The sequence below is a fragment of the Pan paniscus genome, chromosome 7 (genome assembly GCF_029289425.2).
Source record: "Pan paniscus chromosome 7, NHGRI_mPanPan1-v2.0_pri, whole genome shotgun sequence".
NCBI lineage: Eukaryota > Metazoa > Chordata > Mammalia > Primates > Hominidae > Pan > Pan paniscus.
Genome location: NC_073256.2, coordinates 60824615 through 60843345, shown reverse-complemented (window position 1 = coordinate 60843345; position 18731 = coordinate 60824615). Strand labels below are relative to the sequence as shown.

The 18731-nt window shown below is 48.7% G+C and overlaps 2 protein-coding genes across 3 annotated transcripts in view; both read left to right on the top strand.

Annotated features, from left to right (window-relative positions):
• Positions 1–18731, top strand: part of PLAT (plasminogen activator, tissue type) — a 507407-nt gene that overhangs the window by 291660 nt on the left and 197016 nt on the right. The gene's annotated exons all lie outside the window — the stretch shown is intronic.
• The window catches only part of DKK4 (dickkopf WNT signaling pathway inhibitor 4), a 22126-nt gene extending 3395 nt beyond the window's left edge, over positions 1–18731 (top strand). For both annotated transcript variants that reach the window (XM_003823284.5, XM_055116519.1), the window contains 4 exons: positions 13548–13785; positions 14888–15038; positions 15799–15951; positions 16353–18731. In XM_003823284.5, coding sequence (XP_003823332.1) covers positions 13675–13785; positions 14888–15038; positions 15799–15951; positions 16353–16612 — 675 coding nt within the window. In that variant the 5' untranslated portion in view covers positions 13548–13674 and the 3' untranslated portion in view covers positions 16613–18731. The remainder of the gene's footprint in view (positions 1–13547; positions 13786–14887; positions 15039–15798; positions 15952–16352) is intronic.

The window sequence follows — 18731 nt, the reverse complement described above, 5'->3', positions numbered from 1 at the left end:
CAAGTGTAGGCGGAGCAACATAGTGAGACCCTGTCTCTAAAAAAAACATTTTTAATTAGCTGAGGGTGATGGTGGCCTCCTGTAGTCCTGACTACTGAGCAGGCAGAGGTGGGAGGATGGATGGCTTGAGCCTGGGATGGGAGGTCAAGGCTACAATGAGCTATGATCATACACTGTACCACAGCCTGAGTGACAGACCAAGATCCTTATCTGTTAAAAAAAATTTTTTTAATGGAAATTTCACAACATTCTGTTATCTGAAGGTCTTTCTTCTGAAAGGACCTAACAACACCAGTCCCAGGTAATCCAGAAAGACCTGAAGCAAGAAGGTGATGAGAAAACCGTGGAGGAAGTCAGCTGCTGCAGGAAGGATCCATCCTTTGCTTCCTGTCCCTCTAGTCCTGTCCAGTTAGCTCGGTCTAGATTCACACTTAATGTCCTTATCAAGACTGGCTTTCATTGGCTGGGCGCAGTGGCTCACACCTGTAATCCCAACACTTTGGGAGGCTGAAGCAGGTGGATCACCTAAGGTCAGGAGTTTGAGACCAGCCTGGCCAACATGGTGAAACCCTGTCTCTACTAAAAATACAAAAACATTAGCTGGGCATGGTGGAGGGCACCTGTAATCCCAGCTACTCAGGAGGCTGAGGCAGGAGAATAACTTGAACCTGGGAGGTGGTGATTGCATTGAGCAGAGATCGTGCCATTGCACTCCAGCCTGGGCAACAAGAGTGAAACTCCATCTCGAAAAAAAAAAAAAAAGACTGGCCTTCACTACCTCAGAACTACAGCCAAATAATGCACTCGTTCTCACATTCTCATTCCCCACCCACACTGCGATCTAAACTCTTGGGAAGTGTGGAAAGGGCTTTCTCAGTCCGAATCCTGATACCAATACCCATGGCATTCTCCTGTCAAAACAATAGAATCAGAATTTTAGAGCTGGGAAGGGACTCTCAATGCCTTCCTTTGAGGGATGTTTGCTAAGCGTCTTTCGTGTCCAGGGCACAATGACAGTGCTCAGAGCTGCCATCCAGGGAAACACCCAAAGCATCTGAGTGCAGAGGCCCAGGGAGATGCTGTCCCCAAGGGAGCAGGCTCCCAGCCCAGGTCACCCGCTGAGCCAAGGTAACCCCCTGTGGCCTCGTTCAGAAAAAAATCTTGGAAGGTTAGTATAGTTTTACTCTCAGAGATTGAAAAAACAGCTGAGAACAGCAGCTCTTCTGTAAAGACTTCATAGCTCAATTACCCTGAGTGTAGGATATGATTCTGAAGCCAGCTGTGTAGTTCAATTCCGTTTCTTTAAAGAAAAAGAGCTGGCCTGGCATGGTGGCTCACGCCTGTAATCCCAGCACCTCAGGAAGTTGAGGCAGGAAGATCGCTTAAGGCCAAGAGTTCAAGATCAGCCTGAAAAATATAGCGAGACCCCCATCTCTATAAAAAATAAAAAATTAGCTGAGCTTGGTGGCGCACGTCTGTGTTCCCAGCTACTCAGGAGGGGCTGGGAGGATCGCTTGAGACCAGGAGGTTGAGGCTACAGTGAGCCGAGATGGCGCCACTGCACTCCAGCCTGGGTGACACAGTGAGACACCATCTCAAAACAAAAACAAAGCAAAGCCAAAAGAACCCAAATGGCCAACATCTAGAGGACATTAAATAAACTATAATACATCCATATTCTGGGTTGTGGTATAGCCATGGGTTCTGATAATATTTGATGATCTTGAAGAAAGGCTCATTGAAAAAAGAAAAAGGAGGGAACAAAAGTATATGTACAGTGTAATCCCAATTGTGTGTGTGTGTGTGTGTATTGTAATTTTAAGAAGCAAGGGAGCAATAAACATAAACATCAAGTTGGGTGCAGTGGTGCACACCTATATCCCCAGCTACTTGGGAGGCTGAGGCAGGAGGATCACTTGAGCCCAGAAGTTTCAGGCTGTAGTGCACTCTGATCCTGCCTGTGAATGGCCACTGCACTCCAGCCCGGGCAACACAGTGAGACTTCGTCTCTGAAAACAGCAACCTCAGTGTATACCTCCAATCCGGGGAGGCAGACAGAGGGATTGGGAAGAAGAGGCGCACATGAGCAGATGTAGGCATTAGTAATGGCTAATTTTGGAACTGATAGTAGATTAATTATATTGCATATTAAATAAAGAAATGCTGCATGTACATATGTATACGTGACTGCATAGAAAAAAATTGGGAAAATTTTACCAAAATTTCTAGATATCTGACTTTAATTTTCTTCCTCATACTTTTCTGTATTTTCCAACATTTCTAAGATTTGGGAATGTATTTCTTTTATAATTGAAAAAGTGAGGCTCACTTGCATAAGTTGGGGAAGAACCTAGATGTATGAGAAGGACAGTGCTATTCCATGGGAAATTTCCACCAGAAATTGGGAAATGCTCCTGGAATCACGAGCCTGGACTTTGTGCTGGGCCTTCTGAATGTGCACCTCACTCTTTGCCACAAGGGGGAGCAAGGAGACAAGGTAAAAGAGAAGCCAGACCTGTGGGGGCAGGGGCGGTATGGGGGGGCCAAGGTGACAAAGTCCCCTCCCACTCCCCATGTGTCCCAGAGCCTCACCCAAGATCTTCATGAGGTTATGAACACAGCTATGAATTAGGATATGAGCTGTGTCTGAGGACTTTCTACCAAAGTCAGAATCTAATTTGTGTATCGTTTTTAGATTTTTTTTCTCTTTTTTGAGACGGGGTGTCACTCTGTTGCCCAGGCTGGAGTGCAGCAGCGCCATCTCAGCTCAGTGCAGCCTCAACCTCCTAGGCTCAAGCGATCCTCCCGCCTCAGCCTCCCGAGTAGCTGGGACTACAGGTGTGAACCACCACACCAGGCTAATTTTTCTATTTTTTGTAGAAATGGGGTCTCACTATGTTGCCCAGACTGGTCTTAAACTACTGGGCTCAAGCAATCCTCCTGCCTTGTCCTCCAAAAGTGCTGGAATTAGAGTGCCTGGCCACAAGTCTAATTTGAATGTCAGAAGGGCAGCAAGTAATTACTAAGTTGTTTTATGGAGAAACCAATGTTGTCACCATACCACACACAGCTATGTTACAGCCCTGATGACACCACCTACAAGTCATTTAGTCTCAGTCACTTCCTAGTGAAGCTCTAGCTTCCATTTAATCAGAGACAGTTTGGGAAAGAAGGAGGTGACATACAACCAGAGTCGTAATTGGAAAATAGCCCAGGCAGTGTTCCTTGTGATTTTATGTTGTTTTCATCAACTTGGTGTTTGGAAATAGATGTCAGTTAGTGACATGTGTAGCAGGCATAGAGGAAAGAATGAACTTTGAAACCAGAATTCTTGTGTTCAGATCCCAGGTCTGCAGCCCCCTCATTGTGGGCCTGTGGCAGGTTAGTGGTCCCTCCGAGTCTCGGTGTCTTCATTTTTAACATGGAGACGCCCAGAGGGAAACTCCTGGCTGGGTAAGGCCCCCCAATAGAGAGACTTCAGCTGCAGGTGGCTTTCTTTGGCCAAAGTCCTGGGAAGGCCTGGACGACACTCAAGGCAGGAGCCTGGGACAGAGGGGCCAAGATCACACCCGCTGAGCCAGATACACCTCAACACCTAGAAAGACTGGGTTTCCTAACGCAACAGGATTCACCACTTAAATCTAAAGAAAAGAATCAGATGTAGCTGGGCACTGTGGCTCATGACTGTAATCCTAGCACTTTGGGAGGCCAAGGTGGGAGGATCGCTTGAGCCCAAGAGTTCAAGACCAGCCTGGGCAACATAGCAAGACCCCATCTCTACAAAAAATACAAAAATTAGCTGTTGCGGTGGCATGCGCCTATAATCCCAGCTACTCGGGGAGCTGAGCCCAGGAGTTTGAGGCTACAGTGAGCTGTGCTTGCACCACTGCACTCCAGCCCAGGTGACAAAATGAGACCCTGTCCCTAAAAATAAAGAATTGAAGAATGAGACCCAGTTTGGTCTGCATCTTAGGGCCCAGATCCAAAGATGGCAGACCGACAGAAAAAATATTCAGAGAAGGACTGTGTGGTAGATAGAGCTCCCTCTCCCCTCTCCCCTCTCCCCTCTCCCCTCTCCCCTCTCCCCTCCCCCCTCCCCCCTCTCCCCTCTCCCCTCTCCCCTCTTTCCACGGTCTCCCTCTGATGCCGAGCCGAAGCTGGACGGTACTGCTGCCATCTCAGCTCACTGCAACCTCCCTGCCCGATTCTCCTGCCTCAGCCTGCCGAGTGCCTGTGATTGCAGGTGTGCGCCGCCACGCCTGACTGGTTTTCGTATTTTTTTGGTGGAGACGGGGTTTCGATGTGTCGGCTGGGCTGATCTCCAGCTCCTAACCGCGAGTGATCCGCCAGCCTCGGCCTCCCGAGGTGCCGGGATTGCAGACGGAGTCTCGTTAACTCAGTGCTCAATGGCGCCCAGGCTGGAGTGCAGTGGCGTGATCTCGGCTCGCTACAACCACCTCCCAGCTGCCTGCCTTGGCCTCCCTAAGTGCCGAGATTGCAGCCTCTGCCTGGCAGCCACCCCGTCTGGGAAGTGAGGAGCGTCTCTGCCTGACTGCCCATCGTCTGGGATGTGAGGAGCCCCTCTGCCTGGCTGCCCAGTCTGGAAAGTGAGGAGCGTCTCTGCCCGGCCGCCATCCCATCTAGGAAGTGAGGAGCGCCTCTTCCCGGCCGCCATCACGTCTGGGAAGTGAGGAGCGTCTCTGCCTGGCCGCCCATCGTCTGAGATGTGGGGAGCACCTCTGCCCTGCCGCCCCGTCCGGGATGTGAGGAGTGTCTCTGCCCGGCCGCCCTGTCTGAGAAGTGAGGAGACCCTCTGCCTGGCAACTGCCCCGTCTGAGAAGTGAGGAGCCCCTCCGCCCGGCAGCCACCCCGTCTGAGAAGTGAGGAGCGTCCTCCCTCCTCGTCTGGGAGGGAGGTGGGGGGGTCAGCCCCCCGCCCGGCCAGCCGCCCCGTCCGGGAGGTGAGGGGCACCTCTGCCCGGCCGCCCCTACCGGGAAGTGAGGAGCCCCTCTGCCCGGCCAGCCGCCTCGTCCGGGAGGGAGGTGGGGGGGTCAGCCCCCCGCCTGGCCAGCCGCCCCATCTGGGAGGCGAGGGGTGCCTCTGCCCGGCCGCCCCTACTGGGAAGTGAGGAGCCCCTCTGCCCGGCCAGCCGCCCTGTCCGGGAGGGAGGTGGGGGGGTCAGCCCCCCTCCCGGCCAGCCGCCCCATCCGGGAGGGAGGTGGGGGGGTCAGCCCCCCGCCCGGCCAGCCGCCCCATCCGGGAGGGAGGTGGGGGGGTCAGCCCCCGGCCCGGCCAGCCGCCCCGTCCGGGAGGGAGGTGGGGGGGTTAGCCCCCCGCCTGGCCAGCCGCCCCATCCGGGAGGTGAGGGGCGCCTCTGCCCGGCCACCCCTTCTGGGAAGTGAGGAGCCCCTCTGCCCGGCCAGCCGCCCCGTCCGGGAGGGAGGTGGGGGGGTCAGCCCCCCGCCCGGCCAGCCGCCCCGTCCGGGAGGGAGGTGGGGGGGTCAGCCCCCCGCCCGGCCAGCCGCCCCGTCCGGGAGGGAGGTGGGGGGGTCAGCCCCCCGCCCGGCCAGCCGCCCCGTCCGGGAGGGAGGTGGGGGGTCAGCCCCCCGCCCGGCCAGCCGCCCCGTCCGGGAGGGAGGTGGGGGGTCAGCCCCCCGCCCGGCCAGCCGCCCTGTCCGGGAGTTGAGGGGCGCCTCTGCCCGGCCGCCCCTACCGGGAAGTGAGGAGCCCCTCTGCCCAGCCAGCCGCCCCCTCCGGGAGGGAGGTGGGGGGGTCAGCCCCCCGCCGGGCCAGCCGCCCCGTCGGGGAAGTGAGGGGCGCCTCTGCCCGGCCGCCCCTACTGGGAAGTGAGGAGCCCCTCTGCCCGGCCAGCCACCCTGTCCGGGAGGGAGGTGGGGGGTCAGCCCCCCACCTGGCCAGCCGCTCCGTCCGGGAGGGAGGTGGGGGGGGTCAGCCCCCCGCCCGGCCAGCCACCCCGTCCGGGAGGTGAGGGGCGCTTCTGCCCGGCCGCCCCTACTGGGAAGCGAGGAGCTCCTCTGCCCGGCCACCACCCCATCTGGGAGGTGTACTCAACAGCTCATTGAGAACGGGCCATGAAGACAATGGCGGTTTTGTGGAATAGAAAGGGGGGAAAGGTGGGGAAAAGATTGAGAAATCGGATGGTTGCTGCGTCTGTGTAGAAAGAGGTAGACATGGGAGACTTTTCATTTTGTTCTGTACTAAGAAAAATTCTTCTGCCTTGGGATCCTGTTGATCTGTGACCTTACCCCCAACCCTGTGCTCTCTGAAACATGTGCTGTATCCACTCAGGGTTGAATGGATTAAGGGCGGTGCAAGATGTGCTTTGTTAAACAGATGCTTGAAGGCAGCATGTTCGTTAAGAGTCATCACCACTCCTTAATCTCAAGTACCCAGGGACACAAACACTGCGGAAGGCCGCAGGGTCCTCTGCCTAGGAAAACCAGAGAACTTTGTTCACTTGTTTATCTGCTGACCTTCCCTCCACTATTGTCCTGTGACCCTGCCAAATCCCCCTCTGCGAGAAACACCCAAGAATGATCAATAAAAAAGAAAAAAAAAAAAAAAAAAAAAAAAAACAAAGATGGCAGACCTCCCCCCACCATGTTTTGCGTCCCATGAACATGTCAGCCACAGCGTGGCACACAGGAAGGAAAGCGGGATAGTGCCCAGGAACAGGGTAGGGGGGTGCGGGGGGTGTGGCCCTTAGGACCTAGGAAGGCACAAATGGACACAACTTGATTTTTTTTTCTTTTTTGAGACAGAGTCTTGCTCTGTTCCCCAGGCTGGAGTGCAGTGGCATGATCTTGGCTCACGGCAACCTCTGCCTCCCAGGTTCAAGTGATTCTTCTGCCTCACCCTCCTGAGTAGCGGGGATTACAGGCGCGCACCACCATGCCTGGCAAATTTTTGTATTTTTAGTAGAGACGGGGTTTCGCCATGTTGGCCAGTCTGGTCTCGAACTCCTGACCTCCAGTGATCTGCCCGCCTCGGACTCGCAAATTGCTGGAATTACAGGTGTGAGTCACCGTGCCCGGCCAACCTGATTTTATTTTAAAACAAAACAATGGCAGAGCCTATCTTTGAGGAAGGAGGGTCCAGGGACCCTGGTGCTATTCCCAGCCAGATGCCTGATGTGGAGTCAGGACAACTCCAAGGCTGTTGCTGCTGGAAAGGGAGGTTCCCTGCACCAGCACATTGCACAGCTCCAAAGGCGTGGGCCACGTGCATGGAACATGGTCCAAAGGTGCCTCCTGGAGCTGAGCAACTTGGAGGCCATGGCAGATGCCAGCCCAATCTCCCAGAACACTGGTGTGTAAAAGGCCCTCAAGACCAGAAGGAACTGAGGCTGAGTGTGACATGACCTGCCAGAGGCTATACCGTCTGCAAAAGTGGCTGGCACCAGCCACCCTGGCGTCCCCCCTGTGCTGTCCCTGGGTGCTGCCCTTCACTCCCCAGCCTTATGGAGGGCTGGCCTTACCTTCTGACCGCAGGGAACCAAATGGCAACATTTCTGTCATCTCTGTGATCACATCCTGCGGTTTGTCTGCCCGCCCCATCAACATGCCCCTTCTCATCTTTTATTTGATGGAATATTTCCTGTGAGATTCTGCCAAAGACCTGCTTGCTTCCGTTACTTTGATTTTGTTTTAAGGAAAGCAAAATTTATGGAAATCAAACTGGTTTTGACACAGGAGGCATAACAAATAAAAATTTCCATTCCCGAGTGAGTATAAATGATCGGTTCTGACACCCAGCCTTTGACGTGAACCACAGCAGCTGTCATGCGGGAGGACACAGGTGGCAGGTCTCAAACACGAGTCTGCAATTTTTACCCAAAGAGTGGAATCAGTGCAGAAACTGGGACCTCTGGAAATTTCTCTTTGAGAAATTTCATTTCCTCTAAGCTTAGTCAGTATTACTCGATTTTAGTGTTCCCATGGGCTAGGTGCTCACTGCAAAACTTGAAGCATCAGCCTGAGATTTTTCAGTTAACCCATAATCCTTGCCAGGGGGCATCAGTATGGCAGTGCCTTGGCCAGAACTTCGCACGACGGCTTCCTTCGTTCTGTGGCTAAAGGAGTGTCTTGTGGTGCCGCTTTTCAAAAGACAGCCACGGCTCCAGGTGCCGCTCAGGAGGCCTTGTGGAGTGAATTCTGCGAGGTCATTGCTGCTGTGGCCTGTGCCGTGAAACTTGTGGCCTGACCTAAGAGCAAAGAGGATGCCCTTTAAGCAGAAACATTTTTTAAGTTTTCCTCTCCACAACTGCTTCACCGTGCATCCTCTCCCCACTGCCCCATCATCTCTAGTCCCCAAATCATGGAGATGCGGGCTCCTGGCAGTAGACGCTGCCACAGGGGGGCATCTCATTTCAGTTGTTGGCATTCTCGCTGAGGGACACTGTGCTGATTAGTAGCAGGCAAGCAGCCTTGGGAAATCTGAAAATATACCAAATGTCATTTTCCCAAAACTACTTCACATACCTACTTTCCTCCAAAATTGCTCTGGCTTTTTAGAGACCGTAACCCTAGTCTTATTGCAAAATGAGGCCTCAGATTAAGGGAGGTTTTTCTTTGATGAGTTGTATCGAACACATGTCCATTGACAGCCTGCTAAGGCAGGGCCATGGGAGATGCTAGGCACTAAAGTCTATGGAAGATGGAAAGTTCTGGCCTGGAAAATGGATGAGAGGCATTTGTTTAGAGGTTTTTTTGTCGTGTTTTTGTTTTTGTTTTTTAGATGGAGTCTTGCTCTGTCGCCCAGGCTGGAGTGCAGTAGTGTAGTCTTGGCTCACTGCAACCTCTGCCTCCTGGGCTCAAGCAATTCTCCTGCCTCAGCCTCCCGAGTAACTGGGATTACAGGTGTGTGCCATCATGCCCAGCTAATTTTTGTATTTTAGTAGAGATGGAGTTTCACCATGTTGGCTAGGTTGGTCTTGAACTCCTGATCTCAAGTGATCCACCCTCCTCGGCCTCCCAAAGTGCTTGGATTACAGGCGTGAGCCACCGCGCCTGGCTCGAGCTCATGGTCTAGTTGTAGAGACAAAGAAGTAGGCAATTGCAGTGGGGTTTTAGAAGCGCTGTGACAGGCTGGCGTATGCACAGATCAGGGCAGACAGGGGAGAGGAGGCCCAGCTGGTAATAGAGTCAGGCCCGGCCCCAAAGCCCACATTCTGTCAGTGCTGAGACAGAGACAGAGATGGACAGACACAGACAGGCACAGGGTCGCTCTTCAGTGTTGTTCACCCCCTGTTGGTGATCCTCTGGCATCTGGTGCCTGCACCCACTCCTCTCTGTCTCTCAGAGGCAAAACGGAGAGCCTGGTTCGTGGAAGACACAATGGCTACTCTTATATCTCCACAGTAGATATCCTGCAAACAGTTGATTGTGCGGACAGCTTTTCTCAAGGCACCCTCTTATCCTGCTCCCCCAACCTGATTTTCATCCTGAATTCTCTGTCTCTAGGCCCACCTCTACCCACCCAGTGCACCAAATCAGAGAAGGCAGGATCATCCCAGCTCCTCCTCCCCTCCCTCCCCACTCCCACATCCAGTGATGCAGCTCGAACTTCAGACTCCCATCCTTTGCTTGGTTCCCATTGTCACTGTGTCACTGCCTGAAATTGGACCTCTTCACTGTCATCGGGGCAATGACAACTGAGTCCTAAGTGGCCCCCAGCCTCCCCTCTCTCCCAGTGCAACCTAAGCACCATACTGCCACCAGCATTGTGCCCTGAAAGCAAATTAGATCACACCAGTGTCTTTCTTTTTCTTTCTCTTTCGTTTGTTCGTTCTTTCCTTCTTTCTTTTTCTTTCTTTCTTTCTCTCATTTTCTCTCTCTTTCTCTCTCTTTCTCCTTCCTTTCTCTCTCCTTCCTTTTTTCATTTATTTTTTCCTCCCTTCCTTCCTTCCTTTCTTCCTTTTCTTTTCTTTCTTTCTTCCTTTCTTTCTCTCATATTCTTCCTCTTTCTCTCTCTTTCTCTTTCCACTCTCTCCTTCCTTCCTTTTTTCCTCCCTTCCTCCCTCCCTTCTTTTTCTTTTCTTTTCTTTCTTTCTCTTTCTTCCTTTCTTCCTTCCTTTCTCTCACTTTCTTTCCTCTTTCTTTCTTTCTCTTTTTCTTTCTCCTTCCCTTCTCTCTCCTTCCTTCCTTTCGTTTGTCTTCCTTTCATTTTTTCTTCCTTCCTTCCTTCCTTTCACCCTTCCTTTCTTCCTCTCTTCTTTTTTCTTTTCTTTTCTTCCTTTCTCTCTCTCTCTCCCCCTCCCTCCCTCTCTCCTTCCCTCCCTTCCTTCCTCTCTCTCTTCTTCTTTCCCTTCTTTCTTTTCTTTTTTTTCTTTTTTCCTTCCTTCCTTTCTTTCTTTCTCTGTCTCTCTTTCTCTCTTTCCCTCCCTCCCTCCCTTCCTTCTTGTTGGTGGGAGGACAGGGTCTCGCTCTGTCACCCAGGCTTGAGTGCAGTGATAGGATCATGCAGCCTTGACCTCCTAGGCTCAAGCAATCCTCTTACCTCAGCCTCCTGAATAGCTAGGACTGCAGGCACGTGCCACCACACCAGGGTAATTTTTGTATTTTTCGTAGAGATGGGTTCTTGTTATGTTGCCCAGGCTGCTCTTGAACTCCTGGCTTCAAGTGATCCTCCCATCTCACCTTCCCAAGTAACAGAGACTACAGGCAAGTGCTGGCATGCCCAGGTTTTTTATTTTTTGTGGAGACAGGGTCTTGCTATGTTGTTCAGGCTGCTCCCTGGCCTCAAGTGGTCCTCTTGCTTTATCCTCCTCACGAAGTGCTGGGTACAAGCATGAGCCACTGCACCCAGCGGATCATGGCATTCTCAGTCTGATGTATCTCCAATGACTTTACATTGTGCAGAGAATAGAATCTGATTTTCTTAGCATGGCATATCAGGGTCTGCATCTTGCTTCATCTCATCCTTCCATCATCTGCCGCAGCCACACGATCTCTCACTAGCACCTGAGTGCACCTCCTCCCTCTTGCACACACCTCACCCTCTGAGCCCAGGTGAGGATATCTCCGACTTCCCAACCTAGGAAGCTCCTATGCAACCAACAAAATTCAGCTCAAATATTACCTCATCTGTCAACACATTCCTTTATTTCTCTAGAAAGTCTAAATCATGCCTTCGTCTGTATTTATATCTTCATAAGTCCTCCACCCTTATATTTATACCTTTATTTTAGTGCTTGTCATAATACATTGAAATCATCCATATGTACATGTCTTCTATCTGGATCTCTCTCTCTCTCTGTGTCACCCAGGTCTGTCATCCATACATACAAGTTTTCTGTCTGGATCTTTCTCTCTCTCTCTCTCTCTCTCTCTCTCTCTCTCTCTATATATATATATATATATATGCTTAATCTCCTGGGCTTAAATGATTCTCCCACCTCAGCTTCCTGAGTTGCTGAAACTACAGGTGAACACCACTATGACTGGCTAATTGTTTTTTTTTTTTTGAGATGGAGTCTCACTCTGTTGCCGAGGCTGGAGTGCAGTGGCACCGTGTTGGCTCACTGCAACCTCGGTCTCCTAGGTTCAAACAATTCTCCTGCCTCAGCCTCCCGAGTAGCTGGGATTACAGGTGACCACCACCACGCCCGACTAGTTTTTATATTTTTAGTAGAGACAGGGTTTCACCATATTGGCCAGGCTGGTCTCGAACTCCTGACCTCAGGTGATCCATCCACCTCAGCCTCCCAAAGTGGTGAGATTACAGGCGTCAGCCACCGCACGCGGCCTACTTTTTTTTTTTTGTGGAGACAGGATCTCAATATGTTGCCCAGGCTCGTCTTGAACTCCTGAGCTCAGGAGATCTTCCCACCTTGGCCTCCCAAAGTGCTGGGATTACAGGTGTGAGCCACTGTGCCTGGCCATTGGAGTTTCAAATTTTATTCCTAACATGTAATCTGAGGCTCTGTTCCATGCCAAGTGCTCTAAGTGCTCAGTGGCTGTTTGTGCCGTGTTACAGGAGTTCCCATCAGTTCTTTTGCCTGTGTATATTGCCAGGGGCCTTTGGTAACCTGAAATTCCCTTACAGTGAGGCAGCAGGAAGCAGAGAAACCCAGCAGAGACAGAACCCTGGGGCTCTTTCCTTTATCCTTGGTCATAATTGTACAACTTCAAAATAAATTCTGTAACACCCCTAGTCACCAGGGTTATCATGCTATCAAAGGGTGTTGTTTGATGTCAGTTTAAGGGATTAAAATAAGTAACTTCCATACGAGAGGTAGACAAGCAATACCAACCCAAGGACAAGGGCCAAGTAGTAGGAAGGCTCGAATCACCTGCATCACCTTCGGAATGGCACTGCATTACTCAAAATTGAGAATGTTCCCATGCACAGAATGCTGAGATTCATGTCAATGAATTGATGTTAGGTTGTTCTGCAGGAATATGTAGTAAATAATAAGATTATCATTTATGGCATAGAAAAAAATGCATTTTAGATGACTATGCTAAGAGCAATGAAACAATGAAGAGAAAAAATGATTTTTTGATCCAGATCTAGATTGTTCTACCCTTAAAGTATTTAAGACAGTGATAAGCACATGTCTAAATTACCTAATACTCCAAATGGAAAAAAATCAGACAGGAAATGGATGAAGCAGAAGTTTTAAAAAATTCATATTAGGAAAATTGGAAATACATGAAATTTCATCTGAAATCAGCCAGAGACTTGGATCCTTGTTCTGCTTAAGTGAGTTTTACATAATGCAACACAAATTAAATATGTTGCTGATAAAATGGACCCAAAGCTTCGTACTGAATTGTGTAAAATGCGCTATCATTGTTCCCACCATTAAAAAATGGGATTTTCATAAATTACATTATTTTCCTAATAACCCTAACTTCAAACAGTTCGATTTTCATTTAAAGGAAAGTAATTTCCCAAATGGCATTTAGTCAGAACAGGTGCTGTTACGTTCACAACTTTTAAGCGGTTGGGATTTTGACATCTGGATGCCAGAGCTAATCAGGGGGCGTTTTCTCTTTTTCTATCTGTCCTCACTATCTGAAGCCCAGTTTACAGCTTCTCAGTGTATTTTGTACCTCATTAGTTTTTGGCATCCTCTATAGCATATTGGCCAGTATGATTCATCCTTTCTTTGAGCACAATTAGCTGTGAAAACAGATCTTAGGGCAGACTCCCTCCCTACCCCCAAAGGATTACTGAAGGTAGGAAATGCAGGTGATTATCAGAGTTTGCCTTTGATACAGACATCCTGCTCTGCCGTGGCCCTTTGAACTAACTTTGATATGCAATAATTAAGAGGGATTGAACCCCTGGAGGAGAAGCCGCATGGCCCTGCCTCTTCTCTCCTTCTATTGAGTCCTTGTTTTGAACTATTGATCAAACAGATTTGAAGGGATTTGTTGAAGCCTGTGTGGGGCAGGAGGAAGGAACGGAGCGGGGAGGAGGCACATCTGGTTATAAATAGTTTCAGGAGGAACCTGCTGGTCAGACTTTGCTCAGCCGATTTCACGCACCTTACTCAGACTAAGGTTTACTTCTTTCAGAAAAAGCAGTGACAAACAGACGACGTGCTGAGCTGCCAGCTTAGTGGAAGCTCTGCTCTGGGTGGAGAGCAGCCTCGCTTTGGTGACACACAGTGCTGGGACCCTCCAGGAGCCCCGGGATTGAAGGATGGTGGCGGCCGTCCTGCTGGGGCTGAGCTGGCTCTGCTCTCCCCTGGGAGCTCTGGTCCTGGACTTCAACCACATCAGGAGCTCTGCTGACCTGCATGGGGCCCGGAAGGTAAGGCTGCTAGGGAGGGGGGCGAGGTACGGGACTGCTGACAGCTGGGGTGTTTTGTTTAGGCTTTAGTAAGTCATTCTGATTCATGTATGAAATGTCTTACCTAGCAGGTAAATTGAATTGGTTTCAGATTTGGGAGGGCATCCTGGTAGGATCAGTGGCCTTAGTGTGAATGTATGAAATAAACACAGTGGCTTTTCACATCATTCGGCCATACGTTTGTCTATAAATCACGAAATAAACGAACACTTTGGAAGCTCTACTATGTGCCAGCTCTTTTACATGTAATACGTCATGTACTCTTCCTCACAATTTGAGATAGGTGAAATATCCCCTAATTCCAGATGAGGAAATAAGACTCAGAGATGTTGAAGAGCTTACCCAAGCTCACACAGCCAGCAAGCAAACATGGGAATGAGAATTTAAACAGAGGGCCATGATGCATTGCCTTGTCACCATCTAACTTCACAGAAAGAGTTGTTTTAGGAATCGCTTTATGTATGTGTATATGTTATTATATATCTTATAGATTATTACATATATCATATATGATATACCTACGTTGTATGTCTATGTAGAAGCATCAACTGTGTATGAGAACAATTGATCTTCGGTATCTCTTTCTCTATGTCAATGAGGCATCATTGAAAATCAAAGGACAGTTCACTTAGGGAAGGGTCTCTAAGCTAAATGTGATTCACTAGAGTAAAAAATCAAATAGGAATGCCACAAACATCAATAGTATGTTTAATGAAACTGTAGCCAGCTTCTAGAGTTAAGATATATTGAAAATCTCATACTCACCTGTTAAGACACACATAGGAAAACATTTTTTCTCATTTTCACAAAGAGCACAGGAAAACTAAATTCTGAGTTAAGTCAATTTTTCAAACTCAAATAGCCTTTGCAGCGCCTAGGTCTCCCCGGGTGACGTGAGCTTCCCTTTGTGGGAGAAAACCATTTCCACTGGAGAGTAAGATGCTGCCCAGGGTTTGTCACAGCGCTACTGTCCTTTGGCTCCCTCCGCCTCCTGCCTTCAATAATAAGTCATCTTCCATCGTGTTGGGTTTCCTAGCCTTGTGATAACAGATTCCCTCCACAGGGCTCACAGTGCCTGTCTGACACGGACTGCAATACCAGAAAGTTCTGCCTCCAGCCCCGCGATGAGAAGCCGTTCTGTGCTACATGTCGTGGGTTGCGGAGGAGGTGCCAGCGAGATGCCATGTGCTGCCCTGGGACACTCTGTGTGAACGGTGAGCGACATAACGCCAACAGTGGTTTTTAAACCGAAGGTAGTGTCTAAGCCCCATAGACTAGAATATTCCAGGGTAGGCACTCTCTAATGGTGCTTCCTAGATTCATGCTTGAAGTAAATGTATGCAGCTGCCTTTTCTTTTCCTTTTTTTTTTTTTCTGAGGCGGAGTTTCGCCCTTGTTGTCCACAGCTCACTGCAGCCTCGGCCTCCGGGTTCAGGTGGTTCTCCTGCCTCAACCTCTGGAGTAACTGGGACTACAGGCATGTACCACCATGCCCGGCTAATTTTTGTATTTTTAGTAGAGATAGGGTTTCACCATGTTGGTCAGGCTAGTCTCGAACTCCTGACCTCAGGTGATCCACCTACCTCGGCCTCCCAAAGTGCTGGGATTACAAGTGTAAGCCACCGGACCCGGCTTGCCTTTTCTTAATGAAACAAAATAATTTATTTCCTGGCAACAGCTCTTGCCAATGACTTGGAGATAATGATTTTAAAGGAAAGACTCAAGTTGTAATCATTCAAATACTTCCATTTCCACTTGGATACCATTAACTACCTTTAATGGAATGCAATTTCCACTTAGCTACTTTCTCTGCCACATGCGAGCATGTAAATATTTAGCACATGTTCCAGAAATCTAGAAAGTTATAAACTGAAGGCAGAGGTGCTGCCAAACTATGCAACAGTAGGATAATTAGTGTGTCTGTGGTTCTCCCCCTTGAAGTTAATAATTCTAGTTACACCTGGTTGTCCCTCAGATGTTTGTACTACGATGGAAGATGCAACCCCAATATTAGAAAGGCAGCTTGATGAGCAAGATGGCACACATGCAGAAGGAACAACTGGGCACCCAGTCCAGGAAAACCAACCCAAAAGGAAGCCAAGTATTAAGAAATCACAAGGCAGGAAGGGTAAGAACAGCATTCGCAGCATATTTTATTTCAGAAATGCATTTTCTCCTCCCAGCCTCTTAAGGATAGGGTGAGACTGATTTTATTCTTCTCCATCCCAGAAACACTTAGGAAGCATGTGCTGTTTGTTATCTCTTTCTGTAAGAAGCTGTGGGGGTCACGTAGAGAGTAGCCTAAGGTAGTCTGCAGCCAGTAACAACGATCAATTCTGATGGGTAGGGGTGGAGTCGCCATGGCATTACTGCTTTTAGCGTAACACCTAGCTCTGTGAGACCTGCGTGCTGTGTCTGTTTTTACTTTGTGGCTGTCAGTCATAGGTCCCATTCCCTTATCCCAGTAGCAAACCCCCAGCAGGCCACTTTCCTTATTTATCACTAAAGCCCACATTAACCTTGTTACAGGACAAGAGGGAGAAAGTTGTCTGAGAACTTTTGACTGTGGCCCTGGACTTTGCTGTGCTCGTCATTTTTGGACGAAAATTTGTAAGCCAGTCCTTTTGGAGGGACAGGTCTGCTCCAGAAGAGGGCATAAAGACACTGCTCAAGCTCCAGAAATCTTCCAGCGTTGCGACTGTGGCCCTGGACTACTGTGTCGAAGCCAATTGACCAGCAATCGGCAGCATGCTCGATTAAGAGTATGCCAAAAAATAGAAAAGCTATAAATATTTCAAAATAAAGAATCATCCACATTGCATTTGAGCTCAATCTTGGACATTAACTTTAAAATGCTTCCATACAGATCTCTCTTAAAATCAAATCTTGTAGCAAGTGAAATAGCCTGAAACTAGAGAACTAAGAGATGGCGACCTTGTGATGAATGAAACTAGCTTTAGCCTTTTGTCCGTTTTTCCAGAAAACTGATGGGACTCTGTAACCAAAAAAATTATTTCTAATCTAGGGACTCAATTAATTCAAATCTTTAAGAATTGAAGCCAGGCGTGGTGGCTCACGCCTGTAATCCCAGCACTTTGGGAGGCAGAGGTGGGTGGATCACGAGGTCAAGAGTTTGAGACCAGACTGGCCAACACTGTAAAACCCTGTCTCTACTAAAAAATACAAAAAATTAGCTGGGCATGGTGGCAGATGTCTGTAATCCCAGCTACTCGGGAGGCTGAGGCAGGAGAATTGCTTGAACCCGGGAGGCGGAGGTTGCAATGAGCCAAGATCGCACCATTGCACTCCAGCCCAGGTGACAGTACGAGACTCGGTCTCAAAACAACAACAACAACAACAAAGAATTGAAATTGTATATATTTAAAGTGTACTGTGTGATGTTTTGACATACATATACTATAACCGAGCCACATCTCTCTCTCCAAATAAATCTTTAAACAATTTCTGGTGAAGGGCTGGTGCCTGACAGTATCCTAGGGGGTAAAAAATGATAGCATCTGAAGTTAAAAGTAAATTAATTCTTACATCTAACCAGGAAAATTATCACAGCAAATACTATATTTTTCCTTAATAACTCTATTGTTTATTTCCATTCATTTCTTAGAAGGGAAATGGCATTTCACTACAAAATAATTTGGTTAATAAAGAAGTTTCAAAAGATATGTTTGTATAGTCCTTTGCAAGTTATAAAGCATTTTCACATTTTCAGTAGCTTTACTTACCATTTGATAACTTTGTATATTTTATATTTATATAATTTTAATATTTGAAAGGCAGGGCTTTCAAGGAGTGTTTTTACTTACACATTTTGACCACTTGTGCTTAAAAGCCCAGAGGAGAACTCGGGCAAAAAAGTGAAATTTTTGTTTGAAGTTTAAAAGGGCTGTATTTTGTGCATAGAAGTGGTTGTGCTTAGGGGAGCTCTTTCTAGTGGATTTCAAGCAAGTGCTACAGATTTAAGAGATAAATCATACACCTGTTTTTCTATTCAGGTTATAAGTTTATATTACAAGATTCAATGATATGGTTTGGACGTTTATCCCCTCCGTATCTCATGCTTGAAATGTGACCTCCAGTATTGGAGGTGGGGCCTGGTGGGAGGTGACTGGACCATGGGGGCAGATTCCTCATGAATGGCTCAGCACCATCCCCTTGGTGATGAGTGAGTTCTGTTAGTTGACACAAGATCTGGTTGTTTAAAAGTGTGGCACCTCCTCTCTCTCTCTTGCTCCTGCTTTCACCATGTGAAGTGTCTGCTCCCACTTCATCTCCCACCATGAGTAAAACCTTCCTGAGGCCTCCCAAGAAGCTTAGCAGATGCCAGTGCCATGCTTCCTATACAGTCAGCAGAACCATGAGCCAATTAAACCTTTTTCCTTCATAAACTACCCAGTCTCCAGTATTCTTTTAGAGCAATGCAAGAATGGACTGACACAATCAAATATGGGCCCAACAAAAAACTAAATTTATGAAGGTCCCTAGTTTATTTTTTTGAGATGGAGTCTCACTCTGTCGCCCAGACTAGAGTACACTGGTGTGATGTTGCCTCACTGCAACCTCCGCCTCCCGGGTTCAAGCAATTTTCCCACCTCAGCCTCCTAAGTAGCTGGGATTACAGGCATATGCCACCACCCTCAGCTAATTTTTGTATTTTTGGTAGAGACAGGGTTTCACTATGTTGGCCAGGCTGGTCTCCAACTGCTGACCTCAGGCGATCCACCTGCCCCAGCCTCCCAAAGTACTGGGATTACAGACATGAACCACCGTGCCTGGCCCCCCCCAGTTTCTAGAAAATATTGAACAGTCTTCCAGAGGCTAGTCTCTGGGTGTACCTTAATTAAATAATTTTTGATCAGTAAGTAGGGGTAATGTGGTTTATAGCATAGA